This window comes from Aspergillus brasiliensis (genome assembly GCF_001889945.1).
Source record: "Aspergillus brasiliensis CBS 101740 unplaced genomic scaffold ASPBRscaffold_1, whole genome shotgun sequence".
Taxonomy (NCBI): Eukaryota; Fungi; Ascomycota; class Eurotiomycetes; order Eurotiales; family Aspergillaceae; genus Aspergillus; species Aspergillus brasiliensis.
In genome coordinates, this window is record NW_027137442.1 from 1,265,174 (window position 1) to 1,286,835 (window position 21,662).

The window sequence follows — 21,662 nt, forward strand, 5'->3', positions numbered from 1 at the left end:
AACGGACAACGATCTCAAGCACACCGAATGCTCGCTGACACAAATCAAAAGAGACACCGAAGCACATGCCCGCTTAACACCTTGGACAGCTAGACATCAATGGTCAACACATTGGAACACAAGGCGGCTTAACTTATAGATAAGAACGGCAGTGAGAACACAAATAGAGAAGAGGAAAAGAAGTCGGTCGAAGATAGATAGGGAAGTGAAAGGGTTGGTCCAAAGCCATACACAAGTCGTTAGGTTAGGTGAGGGTTAGGTCGGGGGGAGATTTTAGCCTTCTACAAGCTGTTTGTGACCGTTCCCGAGGAATTCAAGGCATCGCCGAGCCAGCGCAATGACCTCGCCTTCCCCGTCCTCAGCATCCTCCTCGTCCGATTCGATATTCTTGTCAGAGATGGACTTCACCATCTGAACGATATCGTCGGACTTGGCGATGTATCCGATGAGTCTTTGATCCTCGGATTCCAGAAGCTGAAGCAGAGTCCAGATGGCAATGTGCTGGAATGTCGGGTCTCCGCTGGCAAGGAAGCGATTGAGGTAGCCGTGAATGCCTCCGTTCGGATCCGCCCAATCACGCACAAAAATGGAGTAGTCACCCACTAGTTTCACACTCTGTTAGTATATGAACAGCCTGCTAACACGTTCGCACACGGCGGGGTCATACCTTTAGACGAGAGATTTCCCAGCGCCGCAGCGCTGTTCCCTTGCACTTCTATACTTTCCGACTCCGTCAAAGGAATCAGGACGTCAAAGACCCCCAGATTGAGCAGATGCGGTTTTAACTCGTCGCTGAGAGCCAGCACCGCGATCGCAGCTGTCATTTCCGACTGGACGCTGAGGGGCACACGGAGGACGAGGTCCTTGCACTTTTGGACAGCGCCAGCCTGAAGGACCAACTCCTTGTTCCGATCCGAGCTTGCGGCAAGATTCCGGAGGGTCGAGATGGCGTGACACTGAATCTCCTCATTATCCGTCGATCCCAGCAGATCCACCAGGGGCTTGAGGAAGCCCGCATCGATGATAGGCGATTCGTTCAGGGGATGGATGGAGATGTTGCGGATACACGCGACGGCGGATAGGATGAGTGGAAGGTAGGACGACTGCAGCAGTCGCAAGAGGGGTGGGAGGCCCTTGGCTCGAACAATTTCGAGCTGGTATTTCTCGTCTGAGGCAAGGTTGCGCAGTGCCAACGCCGCTTGGCATTGGACCTTGGGTGTCGACGAATCCATCAGGTGCACCAGCGACTGAACCAACCTGGACTCGGTTTGAGCAAGGCGCTTGCGATTCGACGAGTCGACAGCGATGTTACTGAGGGCGGTAGTGCAGTAGTATTGTACGTCAACATCGGGAGAGGAAAGCAATTGAACGAGAACGGGAATAGCGCCGGCGTTGACGAGTTGTTGTCGGTTATCATCTACGGATCGCATTGTTAGAACAAGAAAGCCACTTTGCCCTGGAATACGTCGCGACCTACCCGAGTGTGTCATATTCAGCAACGCGCCCGTGGCATTCCGTTGCACTCGCATGTCCTTCGACTTCGCCAGACGGATCAACGGCCCCAAAGCACCGGATCGAGCGATCTTGGCCTTATTATCCTCATGGGTAGCCAAGTTTGTAATACAACCGACTGCATTGCATTGCACTTCCACATTCGGTGACATCATTTGCCGTATTAGAGGAGCCAGTCCTCCCAGAGCGACAATCAGCACCTTGTTGTCCGCTGCGACCGGTCAGTAATCGTGCTCGCGCGAGGGGCGAGTGAAAGCGAAACCAACCATTTACAGCCAGGTTGCCTAGTGCTGCACTAGCAGCACGTTGAACTTCGATGTCCGAACTTTGCAACAAGAAGAGGATGGGCTCCAGTGTGTCTCGGTCGACCTCGCGCACATCTGCAAATACCCCGGATGTTAGCCTCCACCGGAACGATAGGGTCTGTGCGTATGAGCCCGTACCTCTCTCCGTGATTTCAGCGAATGTCAGACTGGCACTCCGTTGGAGATCGACATTGTCGGAATAGACGAGGGTGCTTAAGGCCCGAAGGGGTTCACCGGCGAAGAAGTCGGTCTCGGTCCTCTATCAAGGAAACTTCTGTGAGCAAAACGAATGCCAGCCGGAGTACAAGCAGCACCGGAGGATGCGACAGCATTGAACGTACGTTTTCAAGGTAACCCAGAAGATCGGAAACCGCTTCGCGCTCGTTGTCTGCTAAAGTGGTTTCATAAATACCATCCCTGGAGCGGCCACCGATCGGGCCGAGACAAGCAGAGATATGGCACCACCGATCGACTGTCGAGAAGCAGGACAGGCAGGCATTCGTAATTCCGCTCATGCCTTCAGATTGGGGAGCCCGCAGGACCAACAGACGGCCCCGCCAGCGATGAATAGGGAAGCAAAGAGTAGGCGGAAGACACGCCGAATGGATTGAGAGGAGAGGGGATCAGGTCGAGCTTCTTAATGCCAGCAAGCTTGTCGCTTTCCCTTATTCCATCCAACAAAGACTTGCAGCGGAGGCGGAACCGGCTTGGGAATGGGGGGGGGGGCGGTCGGGGGAAGTGCAGGCAGAGTTCGAGGGAAGGACCGACTGGCGAAGGGGACGGGAAGAGAGAGGCTCTGACAGAGGGAGCTGCGGGAACACAAGGCCCGGCGCGTGATAGTCTGAGAGGGGGGAAAGTAGGAGGGAGGGATAGATAGTACGAGGAGTAGTTGTAGTTGTAGTAGTAGGAGTAGTCGACGTTGTAGAGGAGGAAGGGAAGATGAGATGAAGTGAGGTTGGTTAGGTTAGGTTGGGCTAGTAGCTTCCCTGTGCTTTCAGGGACCCTTAGCACCTTTCTTTCCTCTTCGAAAACATACAATGGGCAGAGTCAATGGAGGGGAGGGGGAGCTGGCGGAGAATGAGAGACCCAAGGGGATAGAGGTTCATCACCAAAGTGGATGGGTGATGGAGAGTGAGGGAGATTGTGTCAATGAGAGAGAGAGTGAGAGAGAGCGCAAGCCAGTCTAGTTGGGTTAGTGAGTTAGTTTCACGCAGTTTGGTTAAGTGAACCCGCGTCAGCACCACTTTGGAGTCGGGCAAATGATAACGCGCAGAAAGGGCTGGGGGAGCTCCAATTTCACCAACCACCGTCTTAGTTAAACTAAGTAGTACTCCGTAGTTTCTGTTCATTTACTTTATTACATTACTCGTTTGTGAACTACATTGTTAACTAGACTACAGAGTAGACGTCAACTACTACAGTACATATCATCCATAATATCTAGATCTGTCTGTCACCGCCGTTATCAAAGAGGTCCATCCGACCGGGACCCAGTTCAATGTTTATCTTTTGCTCGTCATTGCTTTGCTTTTCTGTTGCTCGTTGCTGCCCTCGGCCCCACTGGCAAACTAAACAGCTCTGGATGGAACCACTCGTCACTAGCTACTAACTTACTTGGTACTATCCGTCTAGTTATCGGTTTGCTGCCCGTCATTAGTTCCTTTGCGCCTGGCACCTGCACTGCAAATTTGAGAGAAAAAGTTCATGTGCGGCCTCACCTTCTTTTCGTCCTCCCTCCCTCCCTCCCTCCCTCCCCCGACCAATTTCCAGCCACATTCCCGCCATGCCGTCTAGGATTCTGAAACTAGTTCCCATGGATGTTCCCACACTTTATGCAGCAAGCATGTCATCAACTGATCTTAACGATGAAATAACTACTTAGCTAGGATTCTAACTATACCATTAGCAATCTCTCATGCCCATTCTATTACTATCATGATGGGGTCATAAATGTTTCCGGTTCCACTCCGGAAGCTAACCATCATGGCACAGTCACTCGTTCCTACACCGTAGATTCAGTTGCTCTGGATAGTTTGAACAGAAGGTCTTAGTGAGACCTATGTAGTAAGTAACTAGTAACTAGTTGCCTAGCAGTACTCCATAGTATGACGAGGCCTACACAGTATAAGCTTCAGCAGCAACAAAGGAAAGAATGTTGAAGAAAGCTACTACCAGGATCATTTATCGCTGTATTTTCTAGAAGCCGGCATTGATACAATTGCTTACTTCCATTTCTACTTTGTATAGTAAGTAGCAGGTCGTAAGTATCATCTTGTTAAGGGAAGCATCCTGAGGGGACGGTGAGGCGATGACGATGATCACCGGACAGCATTGGAGAAGATGATCAGCATCAATGTTTGCCCCGAGCGTGGGAAGATTTCTTTTCCTTTGACCAAACTAACTATTTCGGATCAAATCACCTGTCAACCATCCATCATCCTACACTACCACCATCACCATAACCATCACCATCACCACCACAACAATTCTAAACTAGTGGCATGCCAATGGCTCAGTCTCTCCAAACAGGTACAGGCACGAACATGACCGATTTAAATTCGAATTCCAGTCATCTGGGATCTGTCACGGGTACAGCCGTGTTGCCCGTGGCCTATTTAGTTATCTGGTCCGTATCTGCTGACAGGGATAAGTTAAATGGAGCTCGATGGATGATGGGGATGGGATGCATTGGATTCCACGCTGAGACCTGTTGCGACGCAGTTACCCCTGCATCTGCCCGTGCGAGGCTTTGAAACCAACACAACATCACGGTTTGGTTATCTACTGTGCATCTACTAGTTACATACTCCAATATTCCTCAGACTACTACATACGACGCCAGGGAGACACACAGAGAGAAAATAGAGAAGTGGGTGTAGGTGTTGCCACCACATAAACCACGTGAGAGGAGATGAAAAGGAAAGAGTCTTTCCTCATATTCATTCACACCATCGAAAAATGGCCTGCATCACATGAAGGCCCGGGCCCATGATCCGATGCCAATCACTGGCCGGGCTGAACCATCCCTCAACCATCCATTCGACAACCTCCAGAGGCTTACAGTTAGTACTAGACTACTAGTAGCAGTGCCTCTCTCTCTGCCCCGCAAAGCTAAATGTCAATGGGCAGCGCAAAAGTGCGGAGGAGCCCACGAGATCCCCGTACATAACATGGCTTGGTATCGAATCATTCCTGCCCCTTCAATGGTCCCATGTGGATTTCTCAGGACAGATCTGCCCCCTTCCTGCGTCAATTGTGACGCAGTCGTACAGATTAACATATAGTACTAGTAGTTATACAAGAAGTAGTTCTCTGAGGGTACTTCGAGACTACTACTCCCTACCAAGTCGACAATCCCGGTCTCTACCTACACAATTATGCAGGCGATAGAATGCTGAGGAGGAAGGGAAGAGACCAAACTACGGAGTCAGTAGTTAGGTTGCCACTGTCTGACAAGAGAGGCTCCTGGAATCATAGCCTGCAGAAAGGATGTTCCATGATCCGGACGTTTTATTTGATCTCAGACCGGGAAAAACGGCTGAGGGCATCGGCATTGCTTTTTCCCTCTGCAACTCGGGCGACCAATTTGATACTTGCTCCACTCCCCGGAGTTACTTAAGATGCTGCAGCAGTCAATCATCATGATCCATCGACCTGCAGTCAGACAACATCTCCTACGGGGACTTTTTTCTTTTTTCTTCCTGAGTAGTGAATAGTGACCGGAGACGCTTATGGAAGCCCAGTGGAATCTTCTCAGGCGAGCAACCATGGTAGCCCGTGTTTCGGGGGGCGCAGGCTCACTCGCCCAACTAATAACAGGACCCTCACTGTAATTCGCCGCTCCGCCCTGGATGGAGTTTCTGGATAGTTCAGAACATGGTGCGATGCGCGCCCGGTTGCTCTCCTCCCCTCTTCCTCTCTCAAGTATCAAGCTGGTCCCTCTTCTAATTGGGAATCCGGTCGTAGACTAGACTAGACTACACTACGTACTATCTACTTGCTGCAGACCTGCGCATTCCGTTTGCCCCACAGAGAGAAGATCTCCCCATTTGACTCGCATGGTCGCCATTCTGTTCCGGCATTCCAACCCAAGGGAGGAGGACAAGAGAAATAGCAACACTTTTCCTCACCAGCCGGAACTTGGATAGTATTTCCTCCTCTCCTCCTCTTGACTTTCTCCCTTTCCTTTCCCTCCCTTTGCTCCTCCTTGTAACCTGGTAAGGCATTATTTGGATTGTTTCCTTTTCCCCCTACATCTCTGGCCCTGATCGTCTGCCCTGATTCCCAAAGGGACCCAGATTTGCCTCCGGATCCACCCTCGAACCATTGCAATGCGCCGAAGCGACGAACAACTCTAAAAGCTCACTCATCTGTCCCCGACTGAACTGAACGGAAGAATTTGAGGACTGTCAAAAATTTAAGATCCCAATTTAGGGCTGTCGCGTCGATCGCACGAGGTGACAGACAATTAAAAAGTGGACAGGAACAGCAGATTCGAGAAAGCGATCGTCTCGTGGACATCCCCCGATCAGCTAACTGAACACCGACCGAGTTGTCAACCTCGCAAAAAGTTGATAAGAGAGAAGACTGAGCACCAGCGGAGGGTGAGAAGAAAGAATCAGAGAAGACAAGAAAGGAGCAAAAGACTTGATCAATCCGATCCCTTTTCCCACTGGGATAAAAGTATAAACACGAGAAGCAAGCAAACCCCGATCGATCGCATTTGATTTGATTTGATTCACTTTTCTTTCCCAGTTTTTTTCCTTTCTTTTCTTTTCCCATCTCATCCATGTCTGTGTCTGCATCCGTTTCCGCCTCCGCCTCCTCCAACCTCCCATCCGATTCTCGCTCCTCTGGACCCCTCCGTCGCCTGAGCCAACTGCGTGCCTATACTCAGCTGCATTTCTCCTCTTCATCCTCCTCATCCTCCTCCTCACATCCTTCTGCTGCTACTACTGCCGCCGCCTCCTCATCCAGCGGTCCCCGCATCTCGCGTCGTCATACCCTCAGCAGTCGAGTTTCCTGGTTTTCTCCCGCCTCCACCGGGACCGAATCTTCGCAACTCTCGCCTGTGGGGTCTCGCTCGTCGGGCCCATGTCCCGAAAGTGAGCAGCCATCCACTCTTGCCCGCTATAGTGCGGTTTTTTTCCCCAGCTACCGCGGCCTTGAGCTCGACTTGCGTTCCTCCCGCCAGTCCGATCTGTCCAGCTCTTCCCCTTCCAACCACTCCGGTGGCCGTCAGACGACAACACAAGGCACGACCACCACCATGGCGCGGCCCAGAGGTGCCTCGCAAGCGTTGGATGCGAGACCCGATCTCGATGGCACGAGTCCATCGGCCTCGTCCAACCTCCACGCGGGAGCTCTGGACTCGTCCGACCCGGTGATGTCGGAGAACCCGTCGACTGCGTCCCCGCGACCGAAGCAGAAAGCGACCATTCGCTTCTTCCCCCATCAAGACTCCCATCAAAGCTCCCGGCCCTCTTTGCCCTTCATCCCCGTCTCGCGAACGCTCCCGTCCGAAAGTTGCGTCATCCGAGTTGGTCGGTACTCTGAACGCGATGGTCTGCCGGTGGCCAACCCAACGGATCCCTCCGATGCTCCGGTCGGGTTCAAGTCGAAAGTTGTGAGTCGGAAACACTGCGAGTTCTTATACCTGAACGGCCAGTGGCATATCAAGGATGTTGGAAGCTCGTCGGGGACGTTTCTCAACCACATGCGCTTGAGTCAGCCGAACATGCCCTCTCGGCTGTATACCGTGAAGGATGGTGATATTGTGCAGCTGGGGATTGATTTTCGGGGAGGCGAGGAGATGATTTTCCGCTGCGTTCGGATACGGATTGAGTGCAATCGGTCCTGGCAGCAGCAGCCGAATGAATTCAAGTATGACTATCTGGTGTTGAAGCTGCTTTGTGTGGACTACCGGCTAACGCGCGATCTAGTAAAAACACTGAGAGTCTGATTCGGAATTTGGGCAAGGGAGATACAGCGGATTATTCTGGATGCCGGGAATGCTCCATTTGTCTTGGTTCTGTTTTGGTTTGTTCCCCCCCCTTCTGGCGGATCGCACAACTGCAGGACGCATTGCTAATCCTGTTTGAAGCGGCCTTATCAGTGTTTGTTCATGGCAGCCTGCGCCCACGTCTGGCATTACAAATGCGTTAGTCGTCTCATCCACACGCCAGACTACCCCATGTTTCAATGTCCCAACTGCCGTGCCTACACCGATTTGAGCGCCGAGGTTGATGATACAAACGACTTTGACGAGGAGGACGAGAAGAAAGACACTCCAGAGGACAAGCGGGATTCCACCGATGCATCTCGGTCGCAAACGAATTCCCCCCAGTTGGAGGCTCAACCAGCCCCTTCTGGCGACGATTCCCGTCAGGATAACCTGCCGGCGGAGGCGGGCCTTGCTGCCAATATTGAGAGCATGCGTCTCCAAGACACAGATGCATCCGATGATGCGCGGCGTCCTCCCGCTCCCACGTCCAATAATGATGGCGCCCCTGCCAATGCCAATAACGAAGTCCCTGGCTGGCAGTCCGTGACCCAGTCACCCAATGCTCTTCAGGCCCGCCAGTCCCACCTGCGTGCGGACACCCCTGTCCGGTCGGAGTCATCTGAGGACAATCCTCTGACGCCATTGAATGATTCAGGGCCCCTAGCCCTGGATGGCCGGGCCGCCATGCCTTGAAGCAACGCGGAGTATGGTTGCGATGCTTTTGGATAGATTGCTCCGACCCCTACCCTGACAGCTATGTCTGGCTTCTAGAATTGGACCACCCTTGCATCCAGTCTACTGGACTGAGTCGTCATTGATATGTGAATTCCTATTGTCGCCTTGGTTCGATGTCTTTTTGTCTTTTGCATTCTCAAGCCGTGTTTCTCATGTCCCATCGTTATTAGCTTCCTAAGTTTCAGCATTGAGCATCGCGATTGTTCTTCTATTCTGCTTCGCCTCCCCCCACCTATTCAACCTATTTTATACCCATTTGCAGCATCCTTTCTCCCTCACACACAGGAACTCTTCCTCTTCCTCTCTCCCCCCCCCTCTCTTCATCCCGTTCGGCACTGGTTACTTCGCCATTAACGCAGCGGACCACCTGCCATACCATATCATGCCATTCGAACCGAAACCGGCTTGGAGTACACACACGAGAGTCATCTTGTTTGGAACCCGGAGGTTGGCGTTTGCAGTCTGTCAGTCATTGGTGGCCCTGCTTTCCTTTTTCTCTTTTTTTCTTTTGGTTTGTCCGGAACGGTGATTCATTGGCGCGCATGAATGAATTGGGGGGGTCGTGAGATGTACATATCGGCTATACATATATTCTATCATATTCTATTATCATCTACTCACATATACCATCCTTGTATGAAATTATTAGGTAGCAAATTGCAGGCAGCAAGCCATTCATTCTCAATTTTCTCCCTGTCCGATGACCTGAGGTAGCATGAAACCGCAGCATCACAATGCTCGGCAGGTCTGGCTGTCCAACCCACCACCACCACCATCATCATCATCATGATCATATCCAATAGTGTTATCATCTAGCTAGATAATTGATGGATAGTAAGTACTACTTACTAGACTATACCATACTAGTCATCCTGAATACAGTAACTCCTGGTAGATATTCTTCCAGAGTAGCATTTCTTCCATTCCGGAATCGATTCATATCATGAATGAAATAAACATTAAACACCGGACGTAGTATGGAGAATGACAAAACGGTTTTTTTTTTTTTTTGTTGCCTTAATTCATAAATAGTATTGTATGCATATAGTAGTAGTATAGTAGTATCGCTACTGAGAACAGTGCTGAGCATAGTAGTACTTGGTAGTTTACTACTACAACCACCACCACCACCACAAGTAACTATATATAGTTGTAGTATAGATAAGACACAACTAAGGTGGGAAGTATATGATGTAATGTAGTACTCAATATCTGTTCATTGTATGATATGATGGATTTCTCATTCATCAATCTGATAATAGTACATTTATTATGTCACATAAGCGACGAAAAAAGACAAAAACAAATAAAGTCATTCGCTGGTATCAATCAATCATATCATCTCAGGTCCGGTCAAGTCTCATCGCCGGAACCCATTCGGTATCATCATCATCGATAAGAGTTATTCATCATGTCTCTTCTCGTCTTTCACAGCAGTTCTTCTAATAAACATCTTCTTGAAGCTCAACTAAGCCCTCAAAACCCACGCTGGCTTCCCAAGGTCCCCCGGTTATCGAGGTCCGAGTCGACGCGGGGGTCGAGCTTGTTGGCCACGTTGGAGCTGTGAGGACCGGCGGTGCTCTGGCCGGGAGCGTTGTAGCTGCTGCTGGCGAGACCCTGGTGACGGGCGCGGTTGTCCATGTCGGAGTCAACGCGGGGATCCATCTTGTTGGCCACGTTGGAGCCGTGAGGGCCGGCGTTGGTGCTGCCGCCGTAGCCGCTGCTGGTGGTGTAGTCGCCTGCGCCGCCGCTGTAGCCTGCACCTCCGCCATAGCCTGCACCGGTACCGGCACCGCCGTAGCCAGCGCCAGTGGTGCTAGATCCAGTGTAGCCGCCAGCGGCACGGTTGTCTAGATCGGATGTTAGTATCGAATGCAATGGAGAGGTGATGGGTATGTGGGTAGGTATGTACCTCTGTCACTGTCAACGCGGGGATCCATCTTGTTCGCCATGCTGGAGCTGTGAGGTCCCTGGGCACCGCCCATGGCCTGGTGACGGGCACGGTTGTCGCGGTCACTGTCGACACGGGGATCCATCTTGTTGGCCATGCCGGTCTCGTGGGGACCGGAAGAGTAGCCACCGGAGGAGTAGCCGGCACCGCCGCCGATACCGCTGGAGGGGTTGGCACGGTTGTCACGATCACTGTCGACGCGGGGGTCCATCTTGTTGGCCATGCTGGAGTCGTGGGGGCCGTGAGCACCGCCCATGGCTTCGTGGCGGGCGCGGTTGTCTATAGAGATTGTTTAGTGCCTTATTAGGAAAAACGAATGTAGGGGGAATAGCGTACCGCGGTCGCTGTCGACGCGGGGGTCCAGCTTGTTGGCGACGTTGGAGGAGTGGGGACCAGCGTTGGAGGATGAGGTGTTGCTGGACTGGCTGTGGTGGCCAGTCATGGCATCCTTAACCTTGTGCATGAGTCCGGACATGATGGGCAGTGGTATGTGTATGTAACTTAGAAATTGAGAATGGAGTGGTAGATAGTGAGTTGGAAGATGTAGATAGTTGTAGACAGTTTGATATACTGAGTCAGTTCTTGTGTTGATGATGAGGATCGAGATTGCTTGGAGGTCGAGCAGGTTTAAATAAGGAGTGATGAGTGAAGAGATGTCTGCCCATGACGTAGGGATACGTCGAGTGGCCGCATTCCCTCTTGGACGTGCCCTGGTCCGGCAAAGTGACTCGTGGGTAAGTGAATGAATGCATGATTGACTGAGTTCACCTCCTTCACAATGGCGGGCTGGTAGGATGACGTTGAGATGTGCTCATGTCTCTCAGCCCTAAAAGCAGCGATGAATGTGTCCTCTGCTAAGCAGTATCGAAAGCGGCAGGGAATACTAGCTTCCACGGATGTCGATCGTTCCTAGGCGGGACGTTGGAGTGGTAACTGGCTCCGCATTTTGGTGTAAGGCCAGACTCAGAAGCCATCTATTTTTGTCCTCATCCAGCCTGTGCCAGCCCAGTTACTACCCTCCTGGCCAAGTCTGGGGTTGCTGGAGATGTGCTGCGAGTGAAGATGAGTCAGCATTTCATGGCGGAGGATGACCTCAGCCCAGTACGCTCGATGTCGTCGGCCAAGCCAAGATGCAGGGTAGTGATTGGCTGCAGACGTGCATTACGGGGATTAGGGGGAGAGGCAGCCCCACTCACACAAATCCACTCACTGCGGGTCTAGATGGCGCCTCCGATCGAATGGGGTTTCGTCTTCGCCCTCCATCTGCCATGCCAGATTGAGCTGCACACCTTATTCTTTAGGATTATTTTAGCATCAGCACTAGCTTATACTCAGTAGTACCTCCAGAGTACAAGAGAATCATGCCTCGCACAGATAGCCGGTGGCGCGGTCTCGTATACGGCTGGGGTAGCAGGCTGAGTTGAGAATATCCTATAGTCAGTAACTAACTATGGACTTCTGCCGGCTTACATCACGGATTGACCCGAGCCAGATATTCACCATCCGTTCCGTGGGCGGAAGCATATCACTGCCGTTTTGATACTATTCGGGCCGCCAAGGTTTCACCATGCATGATGCAATCCGGATGAATCAAGCTACTCATAGTGCTGTGCACATTGACAATATTCCTACTTTCAGCAGTTCCGTCTGATTTGGACGGAATTGTATCAAAGAGCGCTTTGTCCTGTTCCTGAAATTGAATCGCTGGCAACACCGGGTGAATCCTTGGAAAGGCCAGAGACGTAAGCGGCTTCCAGATCTACATCCGCCCGTCCACTGGAGTGCACAGTTGTGAGTGGCTTGCATATCAAGCAGGGCTGGCAGAACGGCCTAGCTCGTGAAAGCATTCCCTCCGTGTAGACGTTCGTCATTCAATCTGGCCTAGATGCGGATCGATCACTTTACCATCAAAGCTAGAGCCTTATGTACTGCGTCACTAGCAATATGGGTGGAATGGATTCCGAGATCAGGCCGGGAAAGCCCCAGTGCTGCATATTGTATGGTCGCTTCTTGCGCCAGTTTAGTTTTACAATGCCCCGAGACGTGTTCACTTGGCTTGGCCTCCACCATAGGCCAATCATTGGTTGGCTGTAGCTCAAGCGCTGCCTCTAGTTGCAGTGAAAATTCATGAGATGGGTCGCGACTATTTTTGCAGCTCTAGTCACTAGCATCCAGAAGTAGTTTGATGATGTGCTCGTTCCCAGACTCAGTAGCATGCGTGAATGGTGTAAAGTCATCATGATCCTCCGAATTTGGGTCCACTTTGCCGGTCTCAAGGAGTAGCGCAACGATATTTTCATGATCTGCCTTACAGGCAAAGGCCAGCGGTGTCCGGTCATAATTGTCTCGTGCGTTAGGATCAATAGCCGGATACTCGAGCAGTAACCTCACAATTTCATCATGTCCATGATACGATGCCTGCGCAAGCGGCGTCTGGCCATCAGCATCCCGACTGTTCGGGTCAGGTATTCCGGTACTCAGGAGTGACTTGACAGACTTTACATGTCCCCTGAGTACAGCATGCAATAGGGGGGTGCGCCCATACTTGTCCCTGGAGTTGAGGTCTTTCACTCCAAAGTCGAGCAGTATCTGAATGACACTATCGTGGCCACGGTGTGCTGCTCGTGAGAGTAAATTCATACCTCTACTATCTTTCCGATCGGGACTAACTCTCCCAGTGTTTAGCAAGAAATTGACAAGGTCTTCATGCTGAGTGTCTGCTGCATAGACAAGGGGTGTGAGCCCAGCATAATCCATGGAATCTGGGTCGACCTTGCCGGTAGCAAGAAGCATCTTGACGATGTTCAGATGACCCCGTCCTGCTGCATATCCGAGGGGCGTTCTCCCGCTGAAGGCCCTAATATCGGGGCAAGTCCCTCGGTTGTTGAGTAGCAGACTAACAATACTCTCATTGCCATGATATGCTGCATGTGCAAGGGGAGATAGCCCACTATCATCCGTTGCATTCACATCGATCCACCGTGTTTCTCGGAGCCAAAACGGAAAGGACCAACCCTGATTGAGCAAGAGTTCCAACACATCAGTAGTTCCGTACACTGCTGCGAGTGATAAGGCCGAACGACCATGTGTGCTTCTATGATCCAATTTGATATCTTTGTCTGGTAGCAGTGTTTGGACAGCAAGTCGCAACCCGAGCCATGAGGCCCGCATCAGAGTCGTCGATGGAATAAATTGATGTATAGAGGCTGCCTTCCTATCGAACCAAAGACAGAAGGCTTCACCGCGGCGAAGAATGTCCATTATCTGAGAATGGATTGATGGGTCCTCCTCGATACCAGAAGGTAAGACATGCTTGTTCCAGTTTTTAACGGAATATTCAAGAAAAGGAGTCCGATTGAATTCCATCATAAGGTCTCCTTGGTCTTTTGAACGCCATCGTTGGATCTGTAGAATTAAGAAAGCCCACACAAGCCTCCGCTAATATCCATTCGGAATGATGCGGTTTCAACGAAGCTTTCCACGTAAGGCCCGGGACTGGCTCACTTTCACCCTCTTTATACACTAGAAAGTCTCTTGCGGTCTCGCGTAGAAGGTATATTCTTGAGTCGATAATAGTGGCAAGAAGGCCACATGTTTCTCGAATTGACCGGTGCATTCGATGTACTGGCTCAATATCGAGCCGGTCTTCAGGGGAGACCTTGTCCAGAACGGCCATCGCAGTAGCCATGTCCGCCACTGTCAGAGGCGTTTTTGCTGCAAGGACAATATGTAAAAGCCTCTTTGCCCGATCCGGATCTGGAGTGCGGCATAATATTTTGTCGTAAGCTTCGTCAAGTGTTCGCGGTAATCTTCTTATCGCTGCGCGTATACTGGTAGGAGTGATTGTCAATATATCCTCCAAGGTATTCATGATGAGAGTGATCCACAAGTACGTTCGATTTCGGACGGCAGTCAGTCCCGACAGAAGAAGGTTCTGCTCCTCTGCCAGAAGTTGTAGCCTTTCTGTAAGCTCCCCTGCTCGGTGCTGTATGACCATACTAATTTCTCCCTCTATCTTTTGTACCTCATGCTCACCTTCCCCATGCAAGTGAATAGCCGGGGACGTGCTTTCAAGAGACTGGAACCTTCTTTGGATAGTGTTATGTGGTCGGCTAGTCAAGAGAAATCTCAATCTTAAAGAAGCCGTTGTGCCCTGGTAGAGGTTGGTCAAGCACTCAGCCAGCTGTGATTGCTCGTCGCACCCACATTCATCCAAGGCATCTAAGACACAAATCACTTGCCCAGCAGGGAGATCCTTCACCAGTTCGCAGAGAATACACCACAAGCTTCAGAATGATTGGTATATATGCCCACTGTCACTTGCAAACCTAGATCGGAGGCGGTTGGAGAGCAGATGCGGTCTTTGCTCGAAAACTTGATGAAGGATGCAGCACAGAGCGCTTACAAGGGGTGTTTGCTCCTCGGTATCATCCTTGAAGAAATAGTAGCAGACCACAATGGTCTCTGAACTCAGCAAAACCTCATCTACTAGGTACTTAGCCAAGACGGATTTTCCACTGCTAGGATCGGCTGAAACCCAGAGAAGGCCCGACCCATGGTCTTCCCTCCAACTTCTGAAGAGATGGTGGTTGGTGAGCCACTGACAAGTCCCCTCAACTCGTTGTGGGATTCTATCCTTAATGTCTCGATAATTGCAGGTGTGCAGCCGTTTGATTAGTTTTCCACACCGGAAAAGGTGCTTCGTGCTGTTGCGTATCTTGATAAAGTCAATGCTATATTTCATCTTCAATGACACCGCATGAACAATAGGTCGTGCACATACAGAGTGGCTCCATGTACATCAGCGCTTCCTTTGCTAAAGCTGCAGCCGCGCCTGCAGCATATGCAATACCAGTCATCATTCTGATGAGTGTCACAGTAATGTGAGATTCCACGAATGACAACGCACGGAAACTGGTTCATTAGCCCGGCAGCCCCAATGTCACAGCATATCGCACCTCCATATTCAGCGGCCAATATGTCCCGCTTTTGGCCATCGTTCATCATGCCGTTAGCCGACGCCATAATACCATAGAAGACGCATGACTCATCGGATGGTACTCTTGGAAGTCTTTGCATGGCTTTGGCTTTGTCACAGGAAGCACAGCTGTCTTCACCTTGTACGTGGATGTAATCCGCTGGAAACAAGATATCTGTTTCCGACAATGGCCTCTAGTATTCTCTCAATGCGGGATACTTGCGCAACATGTCCGACAGAAATTCTGCGATACGATTTGGCCGGATGCGGTGGTCCGACTGCATCATGGTCATCATCCCTCTCCACTCAGTAGGAGGAGGACAAGATATTCCCTTCCTTCTGAACCCGCTTGTGGTTTCCTTCCCCAAATCATATTCAACAACTCCCCCTAGAATACCATCTGGGGCACTCACAGCCACATCCCCAAGACGAATATCGTTGGTCTTACTGGGTATCCCCCCACCGATGCCCACCAACAAACGAAGCTCAATTGCTGGGAAGGTTCGGATTAGGTGGATGGCGATAGCTGCTTCGGACGCCGTTCCTGGTGATCCCTTCGGAAGTGACGCTAGCACCACGTTGTGCCCACTCAAGGATCCCAGTACATATGTATTCGGGTCAAATTCGTCTCTTGGAAGACCTGCATGCTCGTCGTCAAGCATATATCATGCCGCACTTAGTTCGACCTCGAGGGGACATATTAATGCGACCGTGTACGCTTCGTGATAAAGACGAAGCTTTGACTTGTCAGACACCAGATCTCTTTCTGCAATCAAACAGTAGGGAATGCTCGAGCTTCTCGGCGGCTACGAAGCTCTGCGAGGTCTGAATGTCCTTGCGAAGTGCGGGGAGGAGAGATGGTCCAGTTCAGCCTCGCAATGGTGGTTTGCGGGCGCTTCTAGGCACCAATAAAAGCCGAAGCTCATACAATCAACTAAACTAACAGTACACAAATTATTCGAATTATTAATGTCTTCGACGTGGAGCTGACCTCGACGCTTTAGCGAGCGAGCGAGGAGGTCAAGCATGGCCGGATCTCCGCCAGATGGCTTTCCAGGAGTCACGGGCATTTTCAAAGTAGTAGTGAGCCATCGAAGCTGAAGAATAGCGAGCGACTCTTATTGGCTTTTTAGGTCAGCACTAAAGTGATTCGAAACCGTGGTTAGTCTTGACTCTGCTCTTAACAGCGAGTCCCAGGCTGTCCTGGGACTAAATATGTATCCGACCATCATTACTTATCGTGAATGATGCATATGCAGCACTCTGTGACTTATCTGGATCCCACCTTCTCATGGTATCCAAATTGAATATCTCATTGTTGCCAAACCTAGTCACAGTACATGAAAGGTCGACTGGTTGGCGGAGGGTTGAGAGGAATAAAGTTCTGGCCGTGGCAGCCTCGTGAAGATGGATTCACCAACCACAACATCCGGCGGCTGGTTGATCCCCCGCGACTTGTCCCTTTTTCTGCACGATGATGCCACTCCTTATCTCGTACCATTTCTCAAGAGACTCAAATGATATGGCTTGCTGGGTAAGCACACTCTATCTAGAGAGCCCTTTCAACAACGCCGTCTCGCCCTATCGTTTCCACCTCGAGTAAGCAACTAACCCCAGTTTGACAAAGCGGACGGGCTGTTGACCGCTAGACGCAAATTCTTTCACGCCCTGTACAAAGACCACCTCCTCTATTTCTGTACTCTCCTGCCCTAGACAGATTGAATTGGAGGCAAAGATGCGATTGAATTTCAGTCAGCCCCCGACACCGGCGTTAAGTCGGCAGAACACCACCTTCCTCAACAATGCGCATCACTATCGCGCAGGGACGCATCCGCATCTCCTGACGAGCCGAAGCAAGCCTCGGAGGTAAACAATATTATCACTCACCAAATTAAAACTTGCTATAGCATCATGCTAAATACGCGCCATATCAGGTGGCCTTTGGTATTCCGATTCATCAAAGGCGCTATCCATGCGGCCATTCTGCTGCCCGTCTTCCTGCACGCCGCGTTCACAGCCTTTGTGGTCTATCTCGATATCTATGTCTTTGATACGGTTGGACTACCAAGCAGTATTGTAGGTCTCACTCACATGGCATGCCATTGTGCCCTCAATCTGATCATGCAACCGTAGATCCCATCTCTATCTATTGTCGTGGGTTTGATGCTCGTTTTCCGGAACCAGACCTCCTACAACCGGTTCTGGGATGGGCGCAACGGAATGAACACGATCTATACGTGCATCCGCAACCTGGTTAGGACTATTGTTACCAATGGCTACAGCACTGCGGGTCCCCCCACTGCCGCAGAGAAGGAGGATATCGAGCGGACGATACGAATCCTCATGTCGATTCCCTTTGCCGTCAAGAATCATCTTCGCGCTGAATGGGGAGCGGCATGGGCTCTGGGAAACGATGTAGCCGAGAACGGTGTTGCAGCATTCAACCCCGATTATGCAAGTCTCCTTCCAGCTGGACTGGTGGGCCACGAAGATGAGGGGCTGGGATTACCATTCCAACTAACCTTCTTCGTGGATGGGTTTATCAAGAGGGGAGTGGAGCGCGGCTGGTTCAACGCTCCTGGAGCAAGTCAAATGCAGGCGCAGTTGAATTCATTGATGGATGCCTATGGCAAAATGGAGACCATCAAGCTGACTCCTATTCCGGTTGCGCACTTGTAAGTTCCCTGCTCTTGAAACACCCCCTTGACTCTCCATGCCAGCTCACATGTGAAAGGATCCACCAAAAGCAAGTTCTCGCTCTCTTTGGCTGCGTATTACCGTTCGGTATGGTCGACGATATGGGGTGGTGGACCGTTCCCATGGTCAGCCTGGTCATCTTCACCTTGTACGGTATCGAAGGCATCGGCTCGCAGTTAGAAGACCCCTTCGGGTACGACCGCAATGACATCAAGATGGATGCCATAGTCGGCGACGCCAAGACCGAAATTGAAGTCGTACTGGCCGAATGGCGCAGATTGATGGCGTCGCTCGAGTCCGGCTCGGCGACCGATAATGGCGATCAGCATCTCGGCAACGGTCTGATTGTGGAGGAGGTTAAGGAGCAGAAATTCATGCCGCCTGATATGTTCCTCAAGCATCGTGCGAGACCATCAGAGCGATAAGTCGCTAGCCACACAGTCTATTTCAGATTGTGATGGTTCTCAGAAACTGGGCGTTGTGGAGATGTAGCAGATCTAGCGTCGCTAACAGGGAACTATCACCTTAGACCATCTCGGTTACAAGAGATCGACACCCTATCAGCCTGTCAAGTGTCAAGCATGCGAGTGATTATCTAGGAGGATATTACCCTCGTTGCGATCGTCAGGGGATGACTCTATCGGGCAATTCGGATCATTGCTGGACCAATCCGAAGTCGTCGAGATATCAAGTCTATAGTTTCTTTTTTTGTATTCCGAATAGCTCCACTTCCTTTGCATACCCTCAATATCATGAACATGAGTATAACCATATAAAAGCCACCACGGAACCCCTCAAATATCAACCATCAAGTCTTCAATCAAAGCATCCAATTCCACCTCCAACTACCAGACATTATCACCACACTTCTGATTTAGAGAATACCAACCATCAAAATGAACCTCCTCCCCCTCCTCACCCTCACCACCTTCCTCCTCCCCCTCGCAACAGCCTTCACCTCCACCTTCGACAACTGCCAAAATCTCAACCGCCTCAACCAAACCGTCCACCGCGTCCACCCTCTCCTCGAAAAATTCTCCTCCATCCACTCCTCCCAGTCCCAATCATCCTCCACCACAACCACCACCCTCGCCAACGGAACCACCATCACCGTCACCAACACCGCCTCCTCCGCCGCAATCGAAAGAGTCGAGGGCGTCAGGGCCCTCCTGCTCTCCTCCCAGGAGAAGATCTACGGCCGGTTGGCTAACTGTTCGAGTGATGCGGTGTCGCCGCGGAATGTGCTGGAGAAGGGCGTGAAGAGAGATGATGATGATGATGATGATGATGATGATGATGATGATGATGATGATGAATCCTGCACTCTGACTGATGTTTTGGATCAGTTGGTGGATACGCTTGAGTGTCTGCTTAGCTTTGCTACGGGATTGTTGGGTTCGATTCTCGATGGGATTTTCGATATTTTGAAGGATGTTATTGAGGGGGTGGAAAAGTTGTTGTAGGGGGTTTCTTATTTTTATTCTTGTTCTTACAAAAAAGGACGTACTAGAAGAGGTGGTGGATGGTTTGGTTGTTTGTGTACTTAATTTGTGATATCCTAGACATTGCTTTCAATTCATGCCATGGCAGTATTTCATGTAAATACCGTGAAATTCGCAATACTTCACCTGATTCATCAAGTAAACACAACGAAACTCGAACATATACATAGTATCACCCTGGTTTCACTAACAAATACCTTGGCATGTAACACAACCCGCGAATTATAATCCGTAAGTAAAGGTACTTGGGTGCAGCTTTTCTGTGTGTAGCTCGTTTACGAGGGGGTTGTTGTTTTTATGACTAAAGTATGGATTCGCGGATGGAGGTGATGGTGGTCACGGTTCTGGGGCATTGATATGAGTCTGGGGGTTAGGTTAAGTTGATAAGTTTGTATGGAATTATACAGATACATATACATATTTGCAGCGTGGATATCACAATGGCGCTTCTAATGTAAGTACCCCGTCCAATATCGAATCCGGATTCGCATACTCTAGCACTTGTGACACAGCGTGCAGGTCACTTCCGTATTGTAAGCTTCTATCCTCTTCAGGCTTGGCCACGATGATCCGATGCCGGAAGACCTTCCTTGCTGCTAGTGCTACAATTGAAGGCGTGAGGAAGTCGATGCCGTGTAATACGGCGAGGAGCCTTTATCGTTAATCAGTGGCCTGATTTGACATAAAGAGAATGAATCGGATAGACTTACTTTGAAAATGACTTGAAATGGAGGTTTGACCGCGTCGATATCCCTCCAGCTACTGCACGACTGAGTCGAAGGAACACTACTATGTCTTGTTGGTACCGGGCTATATCGGCGCCCATGCTAACCGTGGTGCTTAGTTGTTGTAGTTGTTCAATAACCTAATTGTTTTTTGCTATTAGTGCGGATTGGGTTCGAGATGAAAGGGCAGTCTTACTGCGCTTTCCACATGAGGATGGCCCTTCTTCGTTTGAGCTTCTGGCTTACGGATAACGGATGATGCGGACATTTGGCCATCTGATAGCCAGTCGTTGGTTTCTTCTAGATAGACGTAGCCGTCTTCTGTGTCGTGAAAATGAGAGATAAATAGGTAGTCGTTCTAGACTAGGTTAGTTCCCCTGAGCGATAGGAAGATATTGGCGGACGACATACTAGGTGAGCGTTTAATGGTTGGGCTTCGCCGCGCACTATAAGAGGGAGGAACAGAAAATTGGTTGGGGCTTCCAAGAGTCCTGCTGGTGTGGTGAGTTTCTTCGAGTGCATTAACTGTATGAACTCGTCAATATAGCATTCATTATATACATTTGAACGTGCTTACCTCAAGAGCTTCGCGCTGGATATTGTCGTTCACATGGCTGAAGTTCTTGGCTATCACAACATTGACGACTTCCTGCTTGTGCTCAAGAGGGACTGACTTGAGTCGTCCTTTAGGATCTCGTATGTCATGATAAGAGGATATCATGCCCGCCTTATCATATTAGTATAGGTATACAGGAAACAAATAGAGATCAATGAATTGACATACAGACTCGGTGGTCATGCGTGAGCGCGAAGGTCGAGCATAACTGCTCCTGTAAAGTCCGGGAGGGAGTAACTCAGCGTGAAAGTCTTCTAAAGTTGTAGCGCTAGAGCAATCCAGAATGCTATAAGAGAGACCAAATGTATTTGCGCATATCTAAATTCATGAGGCGTTAGTAAACTTGTAGACGATATCACGGATTCTGCATTACCAGGGCGAGCTCCTTTGCGACGTCATGGATGTTGGCGGCGGTTGTGTCAATTCGGCAGTGTTGGTGGGCCGCAAGACAGAGAAAGAGTGCTACTTCGAGATCGGACAATTCCAAGGCAAGTCTCGAGATCTCTGAGCCATCCTCCATGATAGCAGTCTCCTGCATTTGATTGTCATGGTGGCAGCTGGGATAGTCCATGAATAATTACCCGCGCGATACATGGGCGGGCCACCTCAGGCACTAATACCCCAATGCGGTTAGTGC

The 21,662-nt window shown here is 50.5% G+C and overlaps 8 protein-coding genes across 8 annotated transcripts; 4 read left to right on the plus strand and 4 right to left on the minus strand.

Annotated features, from left to right (window-relative positions):
• Positions 1-273: 273 nt before the first annotated feature.
• vac8 (protein anchor VAC8) lies at positions 274-2,332 on the minus strand (the record flags this gene model as incomplete). The annotated part of the gene is made up of 5 exons (XM_067622109.1): positions 274-602; positions 668-1,417; positions 1,478-1,723; positions 1,779-2,076; positions 2,159-2,332. 5 exons carry the CDS (start codon positions 2,330-2,332, stop codon positions 274-276), a joined length of 1,797 nt encoding a protein of 598 aa, XP_067484462.1.
• Positions 2,333-6,606: 4,274 nt separating this feature from the next.
• ASPBRDRAFT_50159 (FHA domain protein) lies at positions 6,607-8,514 on the plus strand (the record flags this gene model as incomplete). The annotated part of the gene is made up of 3 exons (XM_067626488.1): positions 6,607-7,700; positions 7,760-7,856; positions 7,921-8,514. The coding sequence occupies 3 exons, from the start codon at positions 6,607-6,609 to the stop codon at positions 8,512-8,514; spliced, it is 1,785 nt and encodes a 594-aa protein (XP_067484463.1).
• A 1,518-nt stretch (positions 8,515-10,032) lies between these two features.
• ASPBRDRAFT_190547 (uncharacterized protein) lies at positions 10,033-10,982 on the minus strand (the record flags this gene model as incomplete). The annotated part of the gene is made up of 3 exons (XM_067620249.1): positions 10,033-10,406; positions 10,469-10,786; positions 10,844-10,982. The coding sequence occupies 3 exons, from the start codon at positions 10,980-10,982 to the stop codon at positions 10,033-10,035; spliced, it is 831 nt and encodes a 276-aa protein (XP_067484464.1).
• A 1,682-nt stretch (positions 10,983-12,664) lies between these two features.
• On the minus strand, positions 12,665-15,369 carry ASPBRDRAFT_50169 (ankyrin repeat domain-containing protein; the record flags this gene model as incomplete). The annotated part of the gene is made up of 6 exons (XM_067626490.1): positions 12,665-12,959; positions 13,205-13,279; positions 13,563-13,912; positions 13,935-14,793; positions 14,836-15,151; positions 15,291-15,369. 6 exons carry the CDS (start codon positions 15,367-15,369, stop codon positions 12,665-12,667), a joined length of 1,974 nt encoding a protein of 657 aa, XP_067484465.1.
• ASPBRDRAFT_654438 (uncharacterized protein) lies at positions 15,292-16,251 on the plus strand. Its single transcript, XM_067628536.1, has one exon. It carries the CDS (start codon positions 15,714-15,716, stop codon positions 16,209-16,211), a length of 498 nt encoding a protein of 165 aa, XP_067484466.1. The 5' UTR covers positions 15,292-15,713; the 3' UTR covers positions 16,212-16,251.
• Positions 16,252-17,220: 969 nt separating this feature from the next.
• ASPBRDRAFT_190549 (bestrophin family protein) lies at positions 17,221-18,607 on the plus strand (the record flags this gene model as incomplete). The annotated part of the gene is made up of 4 exons (XM_067620250.1): positions 17,221-17,351; positions 17,420-17,561; positions 17,619-18,160; positions 18,220-18,607. The coding sequence occupies 4 exons, from the start codon at positions 17,221-17,223 to the stop codon at positions 18,605-18,607; spliced, it is 1,203 nt and encodes a 400-aa protein (XP_067484467.1).
• A 471-nt stretch (positions 18,608-19,078) lies between these two features.
• Positions 19,079-19,645, plus strand: ASPBRDRAFT_24918 (uncharacterized protein; the record flags this gene model as incomplete). The annotated part of the gene is made up of 1 exon (XM_067622110.1): positions 19,079-19,645. One exon carries the CDS (start codon positions 19,079-19,081, stop codon positions 19,643-19,645), a length of 567 nt encoding a protein of 188 aa, XP_067484468.1.
• A 474-nt stretch (positions 19,646-20,119) lies between these two features.
• Positions 20,120-21,545, minus strand: ASPBRDRAFT_190551 (uncharacterized protein; the record flags this gene model as incomplete). The annotated part of the gene is made up of 7 exons (XM_067620251.1): positions 20,120-20,336; positions 20,395-20,549; positions 20,606-20,767; positions 20,821-20,934; positions 20,987-21,136; positions 21,194-21,343; positions 21,399-21,545. 7 exons carry the CDS (start codon positions 21,543-21,545, stop codon positions 20,120-20,122), a joined length of 1,095 nt encoding a protein of 364 aa, XP_067484469.1.
• Between the last annotated feature and the right edge of the window lie 117 nt (positions 21,546-21,662).

What these genes read in the sequence shown, in the direction of transcription:
- ASPBRDRAFT_654438 (XM_067628536.1), top strand. Translation starts at nt 15,714, where the DNA reads ATGTCCGACAGAAATTCTGCGATACGATTTGGCCGGATGCGGTGGTCC.